The sequence below is a fragment of the Ochotona curzoniae genome, unplaced genomic scaffold (assembly GCF_017591425.1).
Source record: "Ochotona curzoniae isolate NIBS_2020 unplaced genomic scaffold, NIBS_Ocur_1.0 contig_291, whole genome shotgun sequence".
NCBI lineage: Eukaryota > Metazoa > Chordata > Mammalia > Lagomorpha > Ochotonidae > Ochotona > Ochotona curzoniae.
In genome coordinates this window covers 13,375,346-13,395,416 of record NW_024465649.1, presented here as the reverse complement: position 1 = coordinate 13,395,416, position 20,071 = coordinate 13,375,346, and the positions used below count along the sequence as shown (strand labels likewise).

The 20,071-nt window shown below is 47.0% G+C and overlaps 1 protein-coding gene and 1 pseudogene across 2 annotated transcripts in view; both read left to right on the top strand.

Annotated features, from left to right (window-relative positions):
- The window catches only part of SCP2 (sterol carrier protein 2), a 77,710-nt gene extending 62,488 nt beyond the window's left edge, over positions 1 to 15,222 (top strand). For both annotated transcript variants that reach the window (XM_040978534.1, XM_040978533.1), the window contains exons 14-16: positions 3,017 to 3,146; positions 9,420 to 9,499; positions 14,398 to 15,222. In XM_040978534.1, coding sequence (XP_040834468.1) covers positions 3,017 to 3,146; positions 9,420 to 9,499; positions 14,398 to 14,493 — 306 coding nt within the window. In that variant the 3' untranslated portion in view covers positions 14,494 to 15,222. The remainder of the gene's footprint in view (positions 1 to 3,016; positions 3,147 to 9,419; positions 9,500 to 14,397) is intronic.
- Positions 7,978 to 8,480, top strand: LOC121155273 (annotated as a pseudogene).
- Positions 15,223 to 20,071: the final 4,849 nt, after the last annotated feature.

The following is a 20,071-nucleotide window of genomic DNA, read 5'->3' as shown; positions in this document are numbered from 1 at the left end:
AGGAGGAGCAGGGCCAAGCTGAGTGGTGTGCCCAGGAGCTGTCAGCTCATCGCTTCTCCAACTTGGAGGAGTACACCTGTAGGTCCTTTTCTTTTGACAAGTGTACCATGGCTGTAAATGGTAAATCCTTACCATCATTTTTTTTTTTTTAAGATTTGTGTTATTGGGACTGGTGTGGTGATATAGCAAGCTAATCCTCTACCTGTGGTGACGACATCCAATGTGAGTGTAGTTTGTGTCGCTGCTGCCCTACTTCCCATCCAGCTCCCTGCTGATGTGCCTGAGAAAGCAGTGGAAGATGGCCCATGGCCTTGGGCCCTTGCACCCATGTGGGAGACCTGGAAGATCAATCCAGTTATGGCTGTTATAACCATTTGGGGAGTGAAACAGGTGCAAGATTCCTTTCTAACTCTGACTTTCAAGTAAAATAAATTTATCTTTTTAAAGTTTTTTAAACAATTATTTTATTTTGCTTGAAAGATTTACAGAGAAAGAAAAGGAAAGACATCTTCCATCTGCTGTTCACTCCTGAGATGACCACAACGGCCGGGCCAGAGATGAGCTGAACAAAGCTGGGAGCCAATGGCTGTAGGGGCCAAAGGCCTTAGGCCATCCTCTGCTGGCTTCCCAGGCCATTAGCAGGGAGCTGGATGGGAAATGGAGTAGCCAGGACTCCAACTGTCACCCACATGGGCTGCTGACACCACAGGTGGAGGGTGAACAGTCTGTGCCACTGTTCCAGCCCCTTTACCATCACTTTTTCAGAAAGGTTTATCTTTTTTATTTGAAAGACAGATGTATTGGGAGAGATGGAGAATATTTGATCCTCTGGTTTACTCCCCAAATGGATACAATAGCTAGGGCTCAACCAGCCAAAGCCAGGGATGAGAGCTTCATCCAGATCTCCTACATGGGTGTAGAGGACCAAGGGTTTGCACCATGCTTAGCTGCCTTTCCCAGGTACACTGACAGGGAACTGGACTGGAAACAGAGCAGCTGGGACTCAAACTGGTGTCCATATGGGCTGGTGGAGTTGCTGGTGGTAGCCTAACCCACCGAACCAGAGCAGCAGCCTCTCCATTGTTTTTGGTGTATGGTTCATTCATGTCACTCTGCCAAAAATGTTTAACAGGCCTCCTCTTTAATGAACTTTGGGTTGTTTTCAAGTTGTACAAAACAGTGTGGTGCTGAATTTCCTGTTGTGCTCATCTTGAAGTATTTATGCCATAATCATTTAGTATAAACAGTTACAAGGGAGATATTGTTGGGTGGGTCAGGTTTGTGTATTTGGCATTTTGATACATGTTGCTAAATGACCTTCTAGAAAGAGGATGCTGATTTGCAAGCTTACTAATGATTAATAAAGGTAATTTTGTTTCCTTTACACAGTCCCCAATATGTGGGCTGGGTCTTAAAGTCTTTGCTAAATCTAGTTTTTTGTGGGGAGAAAAAAAAAAACTCTTGCTTTTTAAATTTCCCTCATTACCAAGTATCCACTATAAGAAGAAATTAAGCTCTGTAAGGGCTCGACGTAAAAATTTTCCTGCATGGCAATCTACAGGATTGTAACTTCTGCCTGTTCTATCAAAAACAGTTTTTTTTTAACGTTTGTTAGGTGTGAGATAGGACTGTATGTGTCAGTCACTGACTGTTTCACTCTTGGGATTAACGGGCAGTGTTGCTTTTCTTTTGCCATCTTTCTGTAGCTTTGCAAGCAGATGCCATTTTAATTCTTTCTCTTCCATAATCTCACCCAAATGGACCTTGTTCCATTTTTTCTTGTTCTCCTTCCCACGATTGTCAGTTTCCTTAATGAGTAGCAGAAAGTGAAAGTCTTGGAATCCTGTGTCAGTTCATGCATTTTCTACAGCAGCGAAGGCAGCCTGGCAAAAAGAGATTTTATTTCTGCTTTTGTCTTTGTGAACGCTACTGCATTGCCCTTCTTTGAATTCTGTCTTAATTTTTTTTATCCCTGCTAAGTTTACCGAAGGACCTGCTCCGTGACCTTTTGCCTACTCAGAAAGAAGTACTTTTCTTCAGGCAAAGAGGCACTTAGAACCTTCCTAGCACTGGTGATCTCCAGTTTCGCAACTGTGTTCTTTTCCCTTTTGACTCTCTACCCTCCTCCTCCTGTCCTTACCCACTCTGAGGCCTGCTTCAATTGAGAAGTGTTTTATTGACCAAGGATTGTGGATTTGTTTTGAGGTTTACTTTTTCACGTGAAAGGCAGAGTGGAGGGCGGGGGGGGGGTCACTCATCCTCTGCTCACTCCCAAAGTGGCCACGATGACCAGGCTGAAGCAAGGAGACAGAAACTCCAGCTGTGTCTTCCACCTGGGTGGCAAGAGCCAAGCATCTCTGTATGCTTTCCCAGGCACCTTAGCAGGAAGCTGGATCAGAACAGAGCAGCCAAGCCTGGCACGATGGCTCAATTGGCTAATCCTCCCCTTCAAGTACTGGAATCCATTATAGGAACTGGGTTTCTGAGTTGGAAGATCAGACAGATGCCAGAGTTGTTGCCTGCTTGCCTTTCAGACCTTCAGGAGCCTGGGAAATGTCTAACAGCCCAGCTACTCACAGCATGGGTCTGTTGAAAGTTTACTTTGCAGGCCTGGCGCGGTGGCGCAAGTGGTTAAGGTCCTTGCCTTGCACGCCCGGGATCCCATATGGGCACCGGTTCTATCCCGGCAGCCCCGCTTCCCTTCCAGCTCCCTGCCTTGTGGCCCGGGAAAGCAGTCGAGGACGGCCCAAAGCTTTGGGACCCTGCACCCACGCGGGAGACCCGGAAGAGGCTCCTGGCTTTGGACCGGCATAGCATCGGCCGTTGCGCTCACTTGGGGAGTGAATCATCGGACGGAAGATCTTCCTCTCTGTCTCTCCTCTCTGTATATCTGCCTTTCCAATAAAAAAATAATAAAAATAAATCTTTAAAAAAAAAAAAAAGAAAGTTTACTTTGCTTACCAGAAAGCTGGAGAAATGGACTTAATGTAACTCCCACTGTTACTTTTCTTTCCAGGAAGGAGAACAGTTTGTGAAGAAAATCGGTGGTATTTTCGCCTTCAAGGTGAAGGATGGCCCCGGGGGTAAAGAAGCCACCTGGGTGGTAGATGTGAAGAATGGCAGAGGATCCGTGCATCCCAACTCAGGTCAGTGCTGGGGTGCTGGCAGGTCCCTGAGACTGTCCTCCTGAGAGACTCCATCCGCCTGCTCTGCTTTCCCTGCAAGGGCCAGCTTAGAGACATAGAGCACCTCTGGCCTGCTTTCTCACACGCCATCTAATCCATCAGCAAAGCCGTCCTCTCCTACCACTGGCTCCATACCGTCATTGGTTTTCTGCCTAATCTGCCTCCTACTGTTCTTGTCCCCTTCAGGTTCTTCACACACAGGTTGCACTGATGGCTTTTTTTTTTTTTTAATTTTATTTTGTTTTGTTTTGTTTTGTTTAAAGATGTATGTATTTTATTGGAAAGGCAGATATACAGAGAGAAGGAGAGACAGAAAGATCTTCCATCCAGTGGTTCACTCTGGCCACAGTTGCCAGAGCTAAGCTGATCTGAAGCCAGGAACCTGGAACCTCTGGTTCTCCCACACCGGGTGCAGGGAAACAAGTGCCTGGACCATCCTCCACTGCTTTCCCAGGCCACAATCAGGTAGCTGTATGGGCAGTGGAGCAGCCAGAACACAAACCGGTGCCCATATGGGATCCCAGACGTGCAAGGTGAGGATTTTAGCCACTGATCAGGCCTAAGACTTAAATTGGCAATAGGTTAAGCCTTTGTGTGCCATGCCAGCATCCCATGTGGGCACAGGTTCAGACCCTGGCTGTTCTACCTCTGATTCAGCTGCCTACTGGTGTGTCTGGGAAAGCAGTGGAAGATGGCCACGGTCATTGTGTCCCTGTGCCCATGTGGGACACCTTGAAAAAGCTCTGGGCTCCTGACTTCTAGCTCTTCATTGTGGCCATTTGGGGAATAAATTAGGAGACTAAGACCTTTTTCTCTCTCCTCTTTCTGTAAAATCTGCCTTTCAAATAAAAAAAAAAAAGTTTTTTAAATGCCATTCCCTTTGATTGTTTTCAGTCCATTTTTCTCCATAGTACTATTTCCCTGTGATGTGCTCTGTGATATTTAAGGTGTGTGCTTGTTGATTATCTCACATATGCAGATATTGGCTCTGTGAGGTGAGGGCAGAACTTTTTTGCCTGGTGGATACACTGGCTGTGTTACCAGTGCCTATAGTATGTGACATGTGACAGGCTTGAAAAACGACCAGCAGAATGGAAGAACGGCACCCCATAAGCTTCAGCAAGTGGAAGCTGCCTTGTACTTTCCGTGATGTGATTAGAAATAGGATGGTTCAGAACCAACTTTATGGAGTGCTTAAAAGGTCACAACAGACGCCCAGTGCCGTGGCCTAGCAGCTAAAGTCCTCACCTTACATGTGCTGGGATCCCATATGGGCACCGGTTCTAATCCCAGCAGCCCTGCTTCCCATCCAGCTCTCTGCTTGTGGCCTGGGAAAGCAATCGAGGACGGCCCAAAGCCTTGGGACCCTGCACGCGCGTGGAAGACTGGAAGAGGCTCCTGGCTCCCCGCTTCAGATTGGCACAGCTCCAGCCATTGGCAGCCACTTGGGGAGTAAATCATTGGACGGAAGATTTTCCTCTCTGTCTCTCCTCCTCTCTGTATATCTGACTTTCCAATAAAAATAAAATAAGTATTTAAAAAAAAAAAAAAAGGTCATTATTGGAACTTTGAAAGAAGGTTTTTAAGATCAGTGAAATGTGAGAGCTCGGTGTTGGAGGACAAAGCTGACACTGGTGCACTGGGCCTCAGAAATTGCGAAGGGAGTGAATAGGACAGAGAGCAGCTCAGAGGATCTTTCTTGTCTTTCTTTCTTTCTTTCTTTTTTTTTAAGATTTATTTTATTTTTATTACAAGGTCAGATATACAGAGAGGAGGAGAGACAGAGAGGAAGATCCTCTGTTAGATGATTCACTCCCCAAGTGAGCGCAACGGCCAGTGCTGTGCCGATCCGAAGCCAGGAGCCAGGAACTTCCTCCAGGTCTCCCATGTGAGTACAAGGTCCTAAAGCTTTGAGCCATCCTTGACTGCTTTCCCAGGCCACAAGCAGGGAACTGGATGGGAAGTAGAGCAGCCGGGATTAGAACTGGTACCCATATGGGATCCTGGCGCATTCAAGGAGAGGACCTTAGTTTCTAGGCCACTGCGCCGGACCCCAGAGGATCTTTCTTTAAGTGAGCCAAGTGAGGTTGGCAGTGAGAAGGGCAGGCGCTGTTGGAGGGCAGGTTCCAGCGGCGCCCGAGGTGAGGTGGGTGGAGCCTGGAAGCCATGGAGGAGGAGCAGGTCTGTCATTGACGGCAGAGCTTCCTTGCTGATGCTCCAGGGAGGGAGGTCTGAAGCTTTCGCAGGGAGGCTCCGCCTGGGCTTTGCCTGCTACCTGTGCAGGGGTGTTGTGGAAGAGAGGAGGTTGGCAGAGCTTGGAGTCAGGAGGCAAAGTGAGGGGCACTGCTGTGTGCACCACTGAAGGGAGGACACAGTGAGTAAGAGGTTGAGCACTGAAAAGGATGATCTCTGATGTGGGCAGCTGGCTTTGTTGTAGAAAGTTCTAGAATAATGCATAGTCAGTCCTTCCTAGTCCCAAAATGAGTAGGCAGAAAAATGATTCTTAGCATTCAGTGAGCTGTCTCCAAGGTGGCACGGGCAGAAAAGCCAAGGCTTTGTGTGGTTTCTAGCTTTTGGAAACAGAAGGAATTAGGGGAAATACAGTAGTGCCTGCTTTTTAATGTCTGAAGGCTAGTAGTTACTTCATATTAACTTCTGAAATGTCCAGACAGCTGTTAAGGTGATTATTTAGTAAGCTTCTCCATTTCCACCTGCCTTGGTGTGCAAAGCTGTTGAAAGGTTTCAGAAGAGCCTTGTTCCCTATAGAAGTTTGCAGCGTTTTCTGTTCCAGAAGGGATCTTACGCTGGGACAGGGTGCTTTCTGTTGAAACTGACACTTGCTGGCAGCAGAAGGGGTGTTGAAATGTGGACTTACCCGATAAAAGCCACCACTGAAAATTGCTAGCTCCTTTTACATCAACCAACAAGTGACCATTTGTTAGAAATTTAGCCGCATTAAAGCATTGATAACCTGTCCTAATTTGAACTGGTATCTTAAAGAGAATTGCTTTTGGCATGTGCATAGTGTGCTGAGGTTTACTTGTAACAATGTGAGATTTACCTAGATAGATTTCATTGCATGCATTCCAAGAACCTTATAGTGATTATAGAGATGATTACATTATATTTACGTTTTGTGTGTCTTGCATAATTTTTAAAAAAGATCTTTTTTTGAAAGGCAGAGTAATGGGGCTAGGCAGAGATCTTCCATGAACTGCTGCATGTCCCAAATGCCTCCAACAGCGAGGCCTTGACCATATGGAAGCCAGAAGCACCATCCATATTTTCCACATGGGTGGAAGGAACCCAAGTTCCTGAACCATTGTCTGCGGCTTTCCCGGTCTGTTAGCAGGAAGCTGGAGGGGAAGCATGGAGTAGCTGAGATTCATGCTGGATACTCCTATAGGATATGTGTATTCCCAAGAGGCAGCTTCACCTCCTGTGCCACAACACCTGCCCCTGTGAGCGTTCTCACACGTATCTGCGGACATGAGTCCTCATTGGCACAGGGCATATAGCCAGGGGTAGAAATGCTAAGTAAGAAGGTTTAGGATTAGCCAGATAGGTCAGTTTCCATGCTGTATTAAAGAGGGTTTCAGTTACTCTACCTTTTTTTAAAAAATATATTTTATTTGTTTTTATTGGAAAGGCAAATCAGATTTACAGAGAGGAAAGACAGAAAGATTCTCCATCTACTGATTCACTCCCTGAATGGCCACAACAGCTAGAGCTGAGCCAATCTGAAGCCAGGAGCTTCTTCTGGGTTTCCCATGTGAGTACAGGGTCCCAAGGGCATGAGCCATCCTCTGCTGCTTTCCAAGGCCATAAGCAGGGAGCTGGATAGGAAGTGGAGGAGTTAGGACACTAACTGGAACCCATATAGGATCCCAACACTTGCAAGGTAAGGATTTAGCTATTGAACCATTGTACCTGCTCTTCCCATCAATCTCCCCCCAACCCGCCACCACTTTTTGTTTTGTTTTCTTCTTCTTTTTTTTTTTTTTATGAAGAAGACACAGCGATCAAGAGAGCTCCCATCTTCTGGTTCACTCTCCAAATGCCTACAGTGGGCTAAAGCATGACTGGGACAAAGTCAGAAGGCAGGAGTTCAATCCAGGTTTCTCGTGTGGCTAGCCAGGAAGACAGTTACTTGAACCATCATTACTGTATCCTAGAGACTGCCTTAGCAGGAAACTTGAAGTAGGAGCTCGATATTGAATCCAGGTAGTCTACTACGGGGTCCCAGTCCTCACTGCGATCTTAACTGGTGATAAATGCTGATCACCCTCAGAGTTATGTGGTATCTCATCATGGTTGTAATGTGTATTTTCTAGTGACTAGCGATGTTGGGTGTTTTTTGACCATTTGGAGGGCTTCTGTATAATGCTCACTGTCATATATCTTCTCCCCCTTACCTGATACCTGTTTTGCAGATGCTTTTATTGCAACAGCAGGCACACCCTCTGTATTTTTTGCACTACAGAGGCAGGGTTGAGTCATGATAGAGATCTGCTGCCTCACAGGACCTAAAATACTAAGTATCTGACCCTTTCTAGAGAAAGTGTGCTAACCCTGATCTAATGAGTGGGTCATTTCCTCTTGTTGCATAACAGATTTTTCACAAATTGAGTGGTTTAAGATGATGCTTAATTTGTCTTTAAGCCAAGAGTCTTATGTGCTGAGCAGTCACTATAAAATAATAATAGTCCACTTAGACTATAGGTAGGATCCAGTCAAATCCCAGATGCTCTCTTCCACAGGAGGCCTACAGGCCTCCGCCTTCACTACCTCCATGTCTCTAGTGATCCCTGAGAAATTTCAGCACATCTTGCAAGTCCTCAACACAAATATCAATGGGCAACGCAAAATAGCCTTTGTCATCACGGCCATTAAGGGTGTGGGGCAAAGATATGCCCACGTGCTGAGAAAAGCAGACATTGACCTCACCAAGAGGGCAGGAGAAATCACTGAGGATGAGGTGGAGCGGGTGATCAGCATCATGCAGAATCCCAGACAGTACAGGATCCCCGCCTGGTTCCTGAACAGACAGCAGGATGTGAAGGATGGCAAATACAGTCAGGTTCTGGCCAACAATATGGATAACAAGCTCCGCAAGGACCTGGAGCGGCTGAAGAAGATCGGGCACATAGAGGGCTGTGCCACTTCTGGGGCCTCCGTGTCCGAGGCCAGCACACCAAGACCACTGGCCGCCGGGGCCGCACTGTGGGTGTGTCCAGGAAGAAATGAGACGGCAGGCCTTTTCTGTTAATAAATAGTTTATATACTGTGAAAAAAGAATCCCAGATGCAACACGTATCATTAGATCTAGTGAAAAAATCTTTATATATATATATGTATAAAGTGATGTTCACATTTATTGCCTCAGAGTTCCTAGCTAATCTAGCCACATTCTGGTCCCTAGGATGACACAAAGCCATGCCCAAGGGTACTGGCCAGGGCTGGGCTCTCATTGCAGGCTGCACTAGGGAGGCTCTGTGGCCAGGCTTATGTTTCAGGTTGCCTGGCAGAATGTGTTTCCCTGTGGCTGGAACAATAACTCCAGCATTTGGCCAGCTGCAAGCTAGAGTTGCTCTTCACTTCTGAGGGATTGTGGTATGTCCATATAACACGCATAATGTAGCAGCTAGTTTAGAGCCAAACAGGAGAGCTGGAAGGAGTTTAGTACAAGGCAGTGAAGTGACAGGAATGACATCTCATCACCTGTGCCATGTTCTGTTGGCTGGCAGAACTACTCACAGTGGAGAGAGGGGGGTTGTGTGAAGGAATGAGCAGAAGGAGGCAGGACTGCAGGGGGCAACGTGTAGGCAGTGGGGAGCGACAGAGTGAAGACTCACTGCGTACACCTGTGCTTATATAATTAAATCCTGTTTTTAAGCAAAAATGCACTTGGTACTTTGGCTGGTATAATAATGCCACAAACACCATAGTTTTAATAGTTTGAACGTTTTTTCAGGTAAGTCTAGATCCACACCATGTCTTACAGTGGCCACCATGTATCCCATTATGTGAATATGCCATACTTTATTTCATCAGTTTGCTCATGTTAGTTCTGAGGCTGCTGGTGCTTTTTGCTGCATGTTACTGGGCTGCCACAGAGGCCAGGAGTTTCTGCTGCTCTCCACACTGCTTCAGGACTGGATGCACATCTTTAGCAGTCCCTGGGAAATGTGTGTGTGAAACTGACGGCTCTCCTTCTCTACAACTCTGTTTCAGATAAGAAGGCTGACTGCACAATCACCATGGCTGACTCGGACTTACTGGCATTAATGACTGGTAAAATGAACCCTCAGTCGGTAAGTGACGGTGCTCACAGCCCTTCCCTTCATCTCCTGTCTCATACCCACATGTGCGAAGTGGTCAGCCCATGCCACTCCCCAAGTGTTCACCTAACTCATAACAGATGTCTGAGGAGCAGGCTATATGCAGGACAGGCTGTCCTGTGTGTCATGAGAGCCCAGATGAGCGAGCAGTAGTTGCCATGCTCAGGATATCTGGTTAGGTCAGAGGCAGAACTGTAAAAGAATATGAGGCACTTCAAAAGTGCATGGGAAAATAGAAATAAAGGATAACGTGAATATCCTTCATGATTTTTTAAAAGATTTATTTATTTTTTTTTTAAAGATTTATTTTTATTATTTTTTCATTGGAAAGGCGGATATACAGAGAGGAGAGACAGAGAGGAAGATCTTCCATCCGATGATTCACTCCCCAAGTGAGCGCAACGGGCCGATACTATGCCGATCCGAAGCCAGGAGCCTCTTCCGGGTCTCCCACGCGGGTGCAGGTTCCCAAAGCTTTGGGCCGTCCTCGACTGCTTTCCCGGGCCACAGGCAGGGAGCTGGAAGGGAAGCGGGGCTGCCGGGATTAGAACCGGCGCCCATATGGGATCCCGGGCGTGCAAGGCGAGGACTCAACCACTTGCGCCACCGCGCCGGGCCCGAAGATTTATTTATTTTTATTGCAAAGTCAGATAAATACAGAGAGGAGGAGAGACAGAGAGAAATATCTTCCGTCCGATGATTCACTCCCCAAGTGACTGCAACAGCTGGTGCTGTGCCAATCTGAAACCATGAGTCCAGGTTCTGTTCTGGGTCTCCCACGCGGTGCAGGATCCCAAAGCTTTTGGCTGTCCTTGACTGCTTTCGCAGGCCACAAGCAGGGGGCTGCTGGGATTAGAACCGGTGCCCATATGGGATCCAAGTGCATTCAAGGCGAGGACTTTAGCTGCTAGGCCATGCCACCAGGCCCTCCATGATGTTTTTGAACCCCCCTTTGAAGCCAAGAATCCAATGTGTGGCCCCTGGCTTGTGGTTAGGGGAGGGAAGCGAGGAACAGGTACAACTCCTGAGGATGTCAGAGACAGGCTTGCAGGGGTGGCAGCAGTGAGTGGGTCCCCAGCTGACCAGAAGTTAGCAGGAGCTGGGTGGGGAGGAGTGGTCTGAGCCAAAGCCCCATGACCTTTCACAGTTTGTGTCTTCCTCTGCACTGTTCTTCGTGCCTGAGTTGTCCTTCCCAGACCAACTGTGAGGATGTTATTGACATGGACTTCCTCTCAAGTGACTGGGGGCAGTAGCCAGCCTTCTCTGAGCTGCCGCCTGGCCGACAGGCTGAGCACTTGCTGTGATACAGAAACCACTTGCCCGTTAGGGTGTGTCTCTGGGGCTCAGCACAATGTTAGATGCTTTTAGGTTTTTAGTAAGCACTTGCTAGGCTAAATTTTATTTGTGCAAAATTGATACCTTTGTGTGTACTTCCCTGATGCCCAAGTTGTCAAGTTTTTTTTTTTAAAGAAGTATTATTTTTGTTGGAAAGGCAGATGTACAGAGAGAAGGAGAGACAGACAGAAATATCTTTCCGCTGGTTCACTTAGCAGATGGCCATAATGACCAGAGTTGAGCTGATCTGAAGCCAGGAGCTTCTTCCAGGTCTCCCACGTTGAGCCATCCTTAACTGCTTTCCCAGACCACAAGCAGGGAGCTGAATGGGAAGTGGAGCAGTCAGGACACAAACTGGCACCCAAATGGGATCCCAGTGTGTGCAAGGCAAGGATTTAGCCACTGAGCCATCATGCTAGGGCCCCACATGATCCTTAAACTCTGTAGTTGAACAGACTTCATACACCGAGCTTTCCTTTGTAACTTCATTGTTTCTTTGACCTTGGCTGGAATCTCAGGTGTGGAGCTTGTGCCCGTTGTTTCCTCATGATCTGTGCCCCTGGCCCAGGCCCTGCAGCGTGACCACCTCTTGTGGTCCTCCGTGACATGCCCTTTCTAGGCAGCTCAGCTTGCTGTAGCTGATGCCACCCTGAGTGAGAGGTCAGCCTCTGGGATGGTCCAACTGAGACCACACCATTAGCACCCACATTACCCCCTTCCTCCTACATCTGCCCAGGTTCCTTCAGCACCTATTAGTAGCCAAAAGAATTAAAAGAATTAAAGATAGAAATGGCAGATGTTTCTATTCATGCGCTAATGTCCCTCCCTGTTGTTCAGTGGAGGATTTGGCTGAAAATCATCAAGTGCAGGGGAAGTTCTAAGTTCAGTCTTTGGTGACAGAGCAGTGTGCCCTGCCACAAAAGGCTCACAGGAGAGCATCTGGTTATTATTATTATTATTATTATTTATTTATTTATTGAAAGGCAGATTTTATTTAATTCTTATTTTATTTTTAATACTGTTTAGTTGGGACAGGTACACAACCTGTGTGGGCCTCCAATTAGGGTGGGTAGGATCAAGATGTGGAGGAAGGTGAGTGGGACAGATGTTTCAGTTCTTTCCTTTTTGTTCTATTGGTCTACTGAGGGGAAAGAAAGGGGACTGCTCCTTGTGTCAAACTACATCAGCACCTGGGGATGGAGGACAATCATTTGATCATGCCTTAAAGACCTGGCATGAGGAATGATGTTCCAAAGGTGTTACTTAAATGGTTTTGATAATTCTCAGGTTATCATCAGCTTCATTGCACCAGAGTTGAGAAAATCTTTTCAAGATCTATTGGCTGACCCAGGTCCACCTCAGTGTGCATCCGTAAACCCAGACACTTGCTGTAAAGCTTGGCCAGGAGAGTTGTCCATATTGTACTGTTCCCCATGCTCTGACAAGGCACTCAGTATCCTCTGCTGGCCTACATAAGCTGGCTGTCATGTCCGCCGTGTGCATCTGGGTGTGCTGTCCACTGCACAGGCATCAACCAGGTCCAGTCCTGATGCATGTGCTCCAAGGTCAGACCACATATCTTTTGGTTTTATCAATGGCCAGGGTTTGAGTCCTGTGATCTAGTTAAGGAGTCCCACAAGAAACCTAACCTGGGATGACCTCACACTAGACTGTTAGCTGCAACAGCCAGTATAAGGTTACATTTGGTCTTCACCTTCATCATCCAATGCATATACTGGTGGATGCAGCTGCCTGGTCAGTCCTGCCTCCACCCCCATATCTCACAGGAATTGATGGACTGCCTGATCCATTCTGCATCTCATCTGGTTCTCATGCATACCCATGGGTGCTGCAGCTGAGCTCAGCTTCATGTGCCCCCCAGACTTGGCTTACATGTATACTAGCAGGTACTGCCGCCCTGTTCATCCTGGCCCACCTTCAACCCTGACTCTCATGCTCACGAGCAAGAGCTGCAGCCCCAACAGGGGCGTGCCACAGTTTCCCTACCAGGTACACTCCCAGTGCTGGATCCTACACTTGCCAGGAGTAATGTCATCCAGCCTGACATGACTTGCACCCAGTCCCCGCACCTGCCAGCTGGTGCTGCAGCCTAGCTCGGCTGTCCTGCACCCATTTTGGCTCTCTCTCACATGAAAGGCAAATTTTACAGAGAAAATGAAAGATAAAGAAATTTCTTCCATCTACTTGTTTACTCCCCAAATGGCCACAATAGCCAGAGCTGAGCAGATCCGAAAGCTAGGAGCCTGTAGCTTTTTCCATGTGTCCCATGTGGACACAGGGTCCCAAGGACTTGAGCCATCTTTCATTGACTTTCCAAGCTATAAACAAAGAGCTGGATCGGAAATGAATCAGCCAAGACACGAGCCTGTGCCCAAATGGGATACCAATGCCACAAGGCTGAGGGTTAGCCTGATATATTACTATACTGGCCCCAACCTGTATGTTTGAGTTCTCAAAAGGTAGAAATTTCTGTCTTCTCTATTTTTAATAAATAACAGATAAGATTGTCTTTTAATCTGGAAAAGGGAAAGAAAATGAGTTTTTCTTTTACTACTGATCCGTATGTTTAAGTGACACATGTTAAATGTATTGTGTTCTGAGATATGTGGCCAAGTCATCAGATAGGTGGCTTTGAGCCATATAGAAAGGAAGTATTTTGTATGTCCAGAGAGGAAAAGAGAGGGAATTTGCATGCTCATCAGGAGGTGTGGACAGAGCAGTTCTGTGCATGCCCATGGATGGTGAGGCACTCCCAACTTCCTCATGCATGTGCTTAAAAAGCTGGTCCTTCCAGAGACTTCACTCACCTAGCCCTTCCTGGTTTTCAGAATTTACTTAGACTGAGATCATGGCAGCAAATTCATGCTATTTCTCTTAAATTTTCCCTGGATTTTGTTGCATACTGTATTTTGCAAACACTATGTGATCCCATCTCAGGCCATTGTTAAATGGGATAAATTGTGGTTCTGCACTTTGGTTTGATTTTTCTCGGTGAGCCGAAGAGTAACACAAGCACCTCCATGTCAGCTGCCTGTGGCCTGTTGAGTCAGGCCTGTATCGTGTGGACCAAAGAGAAAAGGTGGCAGTTCTTTCCAAGGGTTGAGTCCCAAGGGTTTCCAAGTGAGTTTTGTCTGCTTTTTCTCTCAGAAGCCTGCCTGAAATTCAGTTCATATTTCCACTTCACTTGTAATGTTTTTAGACAAAACCAGTGAAGCGTGCGCCCACTTTGCCGTTGGGGAATGCATCACCTTCAAGGAAGATGGGTAACAGCACAGTTGGTCTCTGAGTGCCTGCCTGTGAGCAGCCCCTGCTTCCTGCACCCCATGGGAAGCATGGTCCTTGTCCACTTTGCTTGTGAGGAACCTGATTCTCCATCTCAGCCGCAAAGCCTGGCTTCATGTTTGGCAGAAAGCTAAGGGGCCTGGATAAATCAGCGATCTCAGGGTTGGACACTCTAAAAATACCAGCACTCTGAAAACAGAAACAGCAACTAATGAACTTCTTTTTCTCTTCAGGCCTTCTTCCAAGGCAAACTGAAAATCACTGGCAACATGGGTCTGGCTATGAAGTTGCAAAACCTTCAGCTTCAGCCAGGCCGGGCCAAGCTGTGAAGGACTGCCCCCGGCCACTTCTGCAAGTCCACACAGGATGGATATATCGACGTACGTCAGCGTCAGAACTTAGGTGGAAGCTCCACTTCAGCAAATAGTGTGAAATCATCTAAAAGCTATGTAAACTAAAGCTCTTATTTTGCTAAAAAAAATCACATTTAAGGCAGATTCCTCTGAAGATTTAAGGTTTTCTGAGAACTAGAAATGATACAGAAAGAACAGATAGATGGTAATTAGTGTTTTGTACTTAATGCCGTCAATCAATTTCTTATTAATAGTTCTTAAAATTCTGTCCTGGAATTAAAAAAACAAAGCCTTAAATTTTGCATCATGCTGGCAGGAACCATATTTTCTTCCTGAACCAAACTAGAAGAAACAGAACCAGAGTTTGAGGGAGAAGTAAACAGCTGAACACAGGTCTGTTTTTAAAAGTATTTTAAAAATGGATTCCTTCTTGAAAAATCAGTGTATTAGAGTCATACCTGCTATTGTTTAAAAAAAGAGTGAATAAAGTTCGCTTTGAGATGCACAGTTTTCAAATGATATCTCAATCATTTATAACCTCAGTCCTTTGTAATTTTTTTCATGTTAAGCTTCAATAATTACCCACATTTATCTCTTTCCGTAGTTTTTCTAATGCTAATGTTATTTCTTACACTTACTGAGATACAGGGTAAAATAATGCTTTTGGAAGAATGTTTAATAGAAAATTAAAATTGCTCTTCCTCATCCCTTTGTTTTGACTGTGTGTGTTTCCTTTTTGCACAGAGCTTTTCAGACGAGGGAGAATAATGAGAAGCACTGGGGGGGGAGGCTCTGTAGACCAAATGCTCTCTGGAGTTACCTTCTAATTACCTTGACACAGTCATTCATTTGTTTCTGGGGAGGCCGTCTGGCATATTGGAAACAGCACTTGATTAGGAGCCAGCAGATGTGGCTTCTCTTAGGTGGATGTGTGCTGTGATGTCCAGTGTCATGCCCTGTTTTTTGGAGTGTCCTTCATATGTTCAGTCCTATAAATATGTATTGTATACTTGCCGCAAACTAGGGGCTGTACCGGAGGCCCAGGTGGTGATGGACTGTTCCCTCATTGTTTTTTTTTTTAAAGATTTATTTTTATTATTTTTTCATTGGAAAGGCGGATATACAGAGAGGAGAGAGAGAGAGGAAGATCTTCCGTCCGATGATTCACTCCCCAAGTGAGCGCAACGGTCGATGCTATGCCGATCCGAAGCCAGGAGCCTCTTCCGGGTCTCCCACGCGGGTGCAGGGTCCCAAAGCTTTGGGCCGTCCTCGACTGCCTTCCCGGGCCACGGGCAGGGAGCTGGAAGGGAAGCGGGGCTGCCGGGATTAGAACCGGCGCCCATATGGGATCCCAGGCGTGCAAGGCGAGGACCTTTTAACCACTTGCGCCACCGCGCCGGGCCCTCCCTCATTGTTTTTACAGTCTTAGGAGAGACAGGCAGAGAAGCTCAAGTTCCTGTGGACTGTGAAGCACCATGAAGAGACATCAGGCCATGGAGATCCCTGGCAAAGCGCCTTTGCGTTCACTGGGAAAGGATGCATCTCCCGGAAGGCACTTTTAAGCTGATACCTGAAGGTGGGGAAGGAGCAAACCAGGCAAAGCACAGGACCCAGAAGGGTGGGAGGGATTTGGCTTGCTCTGAGAATTGCTCCAGGCCATTGAGGAAGAATGTGGTAAGCAGAGAGAATAGGTCCTGGACAAAGCCAGTGGCCACACAAGAGTTGTTGACACTGGGATTTGCCCGCATGCTTAGACACTTGTGTTTCCTGCTTAGCGCAGTGGGGGCAGGCAAGACACAGCATTGTGGACGCCTTCCTCACTCCGGCTGCATAGTCACGCAAGACTGGAACCCAGGTGAATGGAGCAGCCACTCTGGGATGGTGTGACTCTCATGGCAGAGGAAGAGGAAAGTGATGTGGATCACGGTTACTCCCATTTTGTTGTTCACAGAGTGTAACATGCCATACCAAATTTCAAAAGTCTACCATGTGCTGAAAGAACAAGGTGGAGCTGGAAGATTTGTGAACAGAACCCATGGCTACCATGGATGTGCTAATAGGGGATTGAAAGTTTCAGCAATACCTGTAGGTGCTGTGTGGACAAAGTACCGGTAGGGGCGGGGTGGGGGGCAGAGAGGGAGAGGGCTAGAGAGCAGAGGGTGCAGGTGCAGGATGTACTCTGGGCTGGGGTGCCTGTTGGAGTTGGCACCTGGGTATAGGGGTAAGAATGACTCCAGTGACTGTCAGTTGTGTGAAAATATGAAATGAGTTCCACTTTGGAATTTTAATGTAGAGATGCCTGAGGTGTCCAAATGAGATGCTAAGAAACCTGTTGGATTTATAAGATGGGCTCAGAGGTGAGCTCAGCTTGGGGACACACATGTGGAAGTCATGAATATATGGGTTGTATTTAAAGCTGCAGGCATGGTGGATAGTACCTGGGACTGTGGGAAGGACAGTTGGGTGTAAGCCTTGGGAAACTTAAGCTTTTCACAGTTTTCAGGTAGAAAAAGGGGAAGGCTCAGTGATGGGGAGAAAAACTCCCTGAAGAGAGGGTAACTGGAGGTGTTTAAGGCCATCATTTGACCTTGGTACAAGGGTCAGGTTGGCTGATATCCAAGAAGAGTCTACCAGATGACAAGCAATGGGGAGGTCACGGATGGCGCTGTGAAGTCCCCTTTAGTAGGTTAGTAGGGGAAAAGCAAGATTGGAATTGGTGTTGTGAAGTCATGCAAATAGTAGCAGAGGAGCTCCATTCTCCTTTATCCTCCAAGACCTGCTCAGCTGTCTTTGCTTTTAGGAAATGGTCCCTCTTTGCCACAGAATAGAGCCCATGACTACTTTGTAGAGATTTTTTTTTTTCTGTCTCCCACCACAAGGGCAAAGCTTTGCATCTTCTGCATCCAGTCTTGGTAGCACCAGCACAGTCTTGGCCTAGTGCTGCTGAATGAATGAGCAAGGGTGCTGTGTTCCCTGGAGGCGTTTCTAAGGATACACTCCCACACGCCTACTCTTACAAAGACTCTCTGTTGCCATGCTATTGAAAGAGAACATTAACACATCTCCCTTGGCCTGACTCACCCTTGGCTTTGGAAACACTGGCAGCTTCTCACAACTATCAGCTTCAGAGTGAAGCAGCCAAGGCAGAAAGAAACCAGCCTAAGAAACATCCATCTGTTGGTAGTTTATTGTTTTAAAAAGCAAAGTGGCCTTGTGGATTCTTGTTTTGCTCTGCTTGCCCACATGGATTCACACCCAGATTTCTATAGTCACTGTTGAGTGTGTAGGAAGGATCTGAAAAGCATGATTGCAGTGTGTGGGGCAGTCACTGAGGTCTGATCAGAGGGGTCTTGGACCAGGACTGGGGTCAGGCTCGGCCTGTGCCTCCTGGCAACTAAGGCATCCATCTGTAGCGTTTTGTGCTGGTGTTTCCCTGGTGGCCCATGGTTTTGGAGGCCATGGGGCATGGCACTGACATTGGCATCTGAGGAAGTTCCCAGGGAGACCAGTGTCTGTCAGGAGCTGTAGGATCATGTGGTGAAAGCATATTTGAGAAAGGGGGAGACAAAGGATCTCATGCGGTGGGAGAGGAGCCAGGCTCGCTCTGGTCACCACCCTGTACATGGGAGCTAGCCCTTGGCAAGGGCAATTCTGACCCACTCACCTCCCAGCATGCTCCACTGCTTTTTTTTTTAAAAGTTTATTTGTGTTTATTTTTGAAAAGCAGAGTGAATGAGAGAGAAATCTTCCCATCAGCTGGTTCATTCTGCCAGCTTGTCTGCAACAGTTGGGCCTAGACCAGACTGAAGCCAGGAGCCAGAAGCTCAGGTTTTCCTGCATGGATGGCAGGGACCCAAGTACTTGGACCATCTGCTGCTGCATTCCCAGGGTGCTTGTTGGCAGGGAGCTGGATCTGAAGTGCAGGTAGGACTTGATCCCTGGCACTCTGATATGGCATGTGGGCAGGAGCCCCCTTAGGCCCTTACCATCTTTCAATATTGTGACACTGGAACCAATCTTCCAACATGAGAACCTTTGAAGGAGCAAGCCATCGTGTTTGGACCTCACCAGCTTGTAGTCTCTCCTTCAGCCCAAATGGAATACTTAATTACTTGGGCAGTCACTTTCATTAGGTACTAATATGTTTCTGCTGTGAATGCCGTGACACCTCTCCCCACCATCTCTGGAGGAAGCAGGAATGATTATTTCTTGGTCAAATGAAAGTCAGCCAATAGTCACACTCAAGTTCTTTTGAATTTGCAAAATACCTTGTAAATGATTCAATCACAGAAATAAAAGCTCTATCTTCTCCATAGAATCCACCTTAGGGGAGAAAAGTAGGAAATTAAATCCTACAATGAATAGCCTTGTCTAATGCAACTTTAGCAATTTCAGAAAGCAACATACATACAGCAGGATGGTGTAGACCCATCAGATGTGGGGTCTGGTCCTCACTGTGCCGTTTTAAACCGCTCTGGGACCCTGGCTGATAGTATGCAAACACTCCTCACTGGCTTCTCCCTCCGTAAAAGCACAGTGCTCACCTTGCTGGCTGCAAGCATACAGCGAGGCCTCCACAGACAGCGTCTGCTGTTGCTGGAATGTTCTGAGAGTCCTCTGAGCTCCCTCCACCAGCTGGCCCAGGATGCCTGTCTGCATCCTCACATTCTCCTCCAGAGTACTAAGGCTTTGTCTCCTTAACTCAGCACATTCAGGGTAACTTTCCTAAGATTCGCATTTCTGCTACAGTTTAGAGTTCTGATTGCCCATGTCACAGTGATTGCTGTTTGAACATAAACAAGTTGCTTGATAATCAGCCAGACTCATTCCCCTGAGTAAATTGCTCTGAGGGGATCAGGTTGGTGTGGCAACCCCTACAGGAAGCAGGGGCTTGGGGCAAAGGCTCTGCCATCAGGAACCACAGCCAAACCTGGCCACATTTTGAGAGTTTGGATAGTTACAAAATCTCTGGAAAGGTCCTATATTAAATCTATCTGGAGACTGCTGCAAATAAACAGCCCTTTAGTTCTTGGTAAGAACAGAGAACACTGAGCCGGATTTCTGGCCTGTAGGAGACGTGGAGTCTGATTCCATGTGGCTGAGAAGTTTAATCCCGTGTGGAGTTTCAGCCAGACATCTTGGAGAAATATTTGTTTTTTGGTTTTTAAAATCATGTTGAACGTATTATAAAAAAGTGTTGTCCGTGTAAATGTAGCCTACAGGTAATCAGCAAAGCACTTTGTCAGTGCAATACTGTTTTCAGCAGCCAATAATCAGTGCTCAACCTTTGAGTTCCTGAAAGGCAGACCATAAACTTTCCTGTCGCCGGGATAGTCGGCTGTGTATGTAAATCACAGGCAGAGAAGCTGTTAGTGCTGGTTGTCCAGCTGAGTGGCAGGCAGCGATGGTTTCTGTGCAAGTTGCATTGGAGCACATGGCATCTCTTAGAATGTGTGGGGACCAGGATGTAGAGGACACGGTGGTCAGTGCAAACCACTGACTTAGCAGCTGGCCGAAGCCTCAGGCTTGGCAAAATAATCACCAAAGGCAAGCT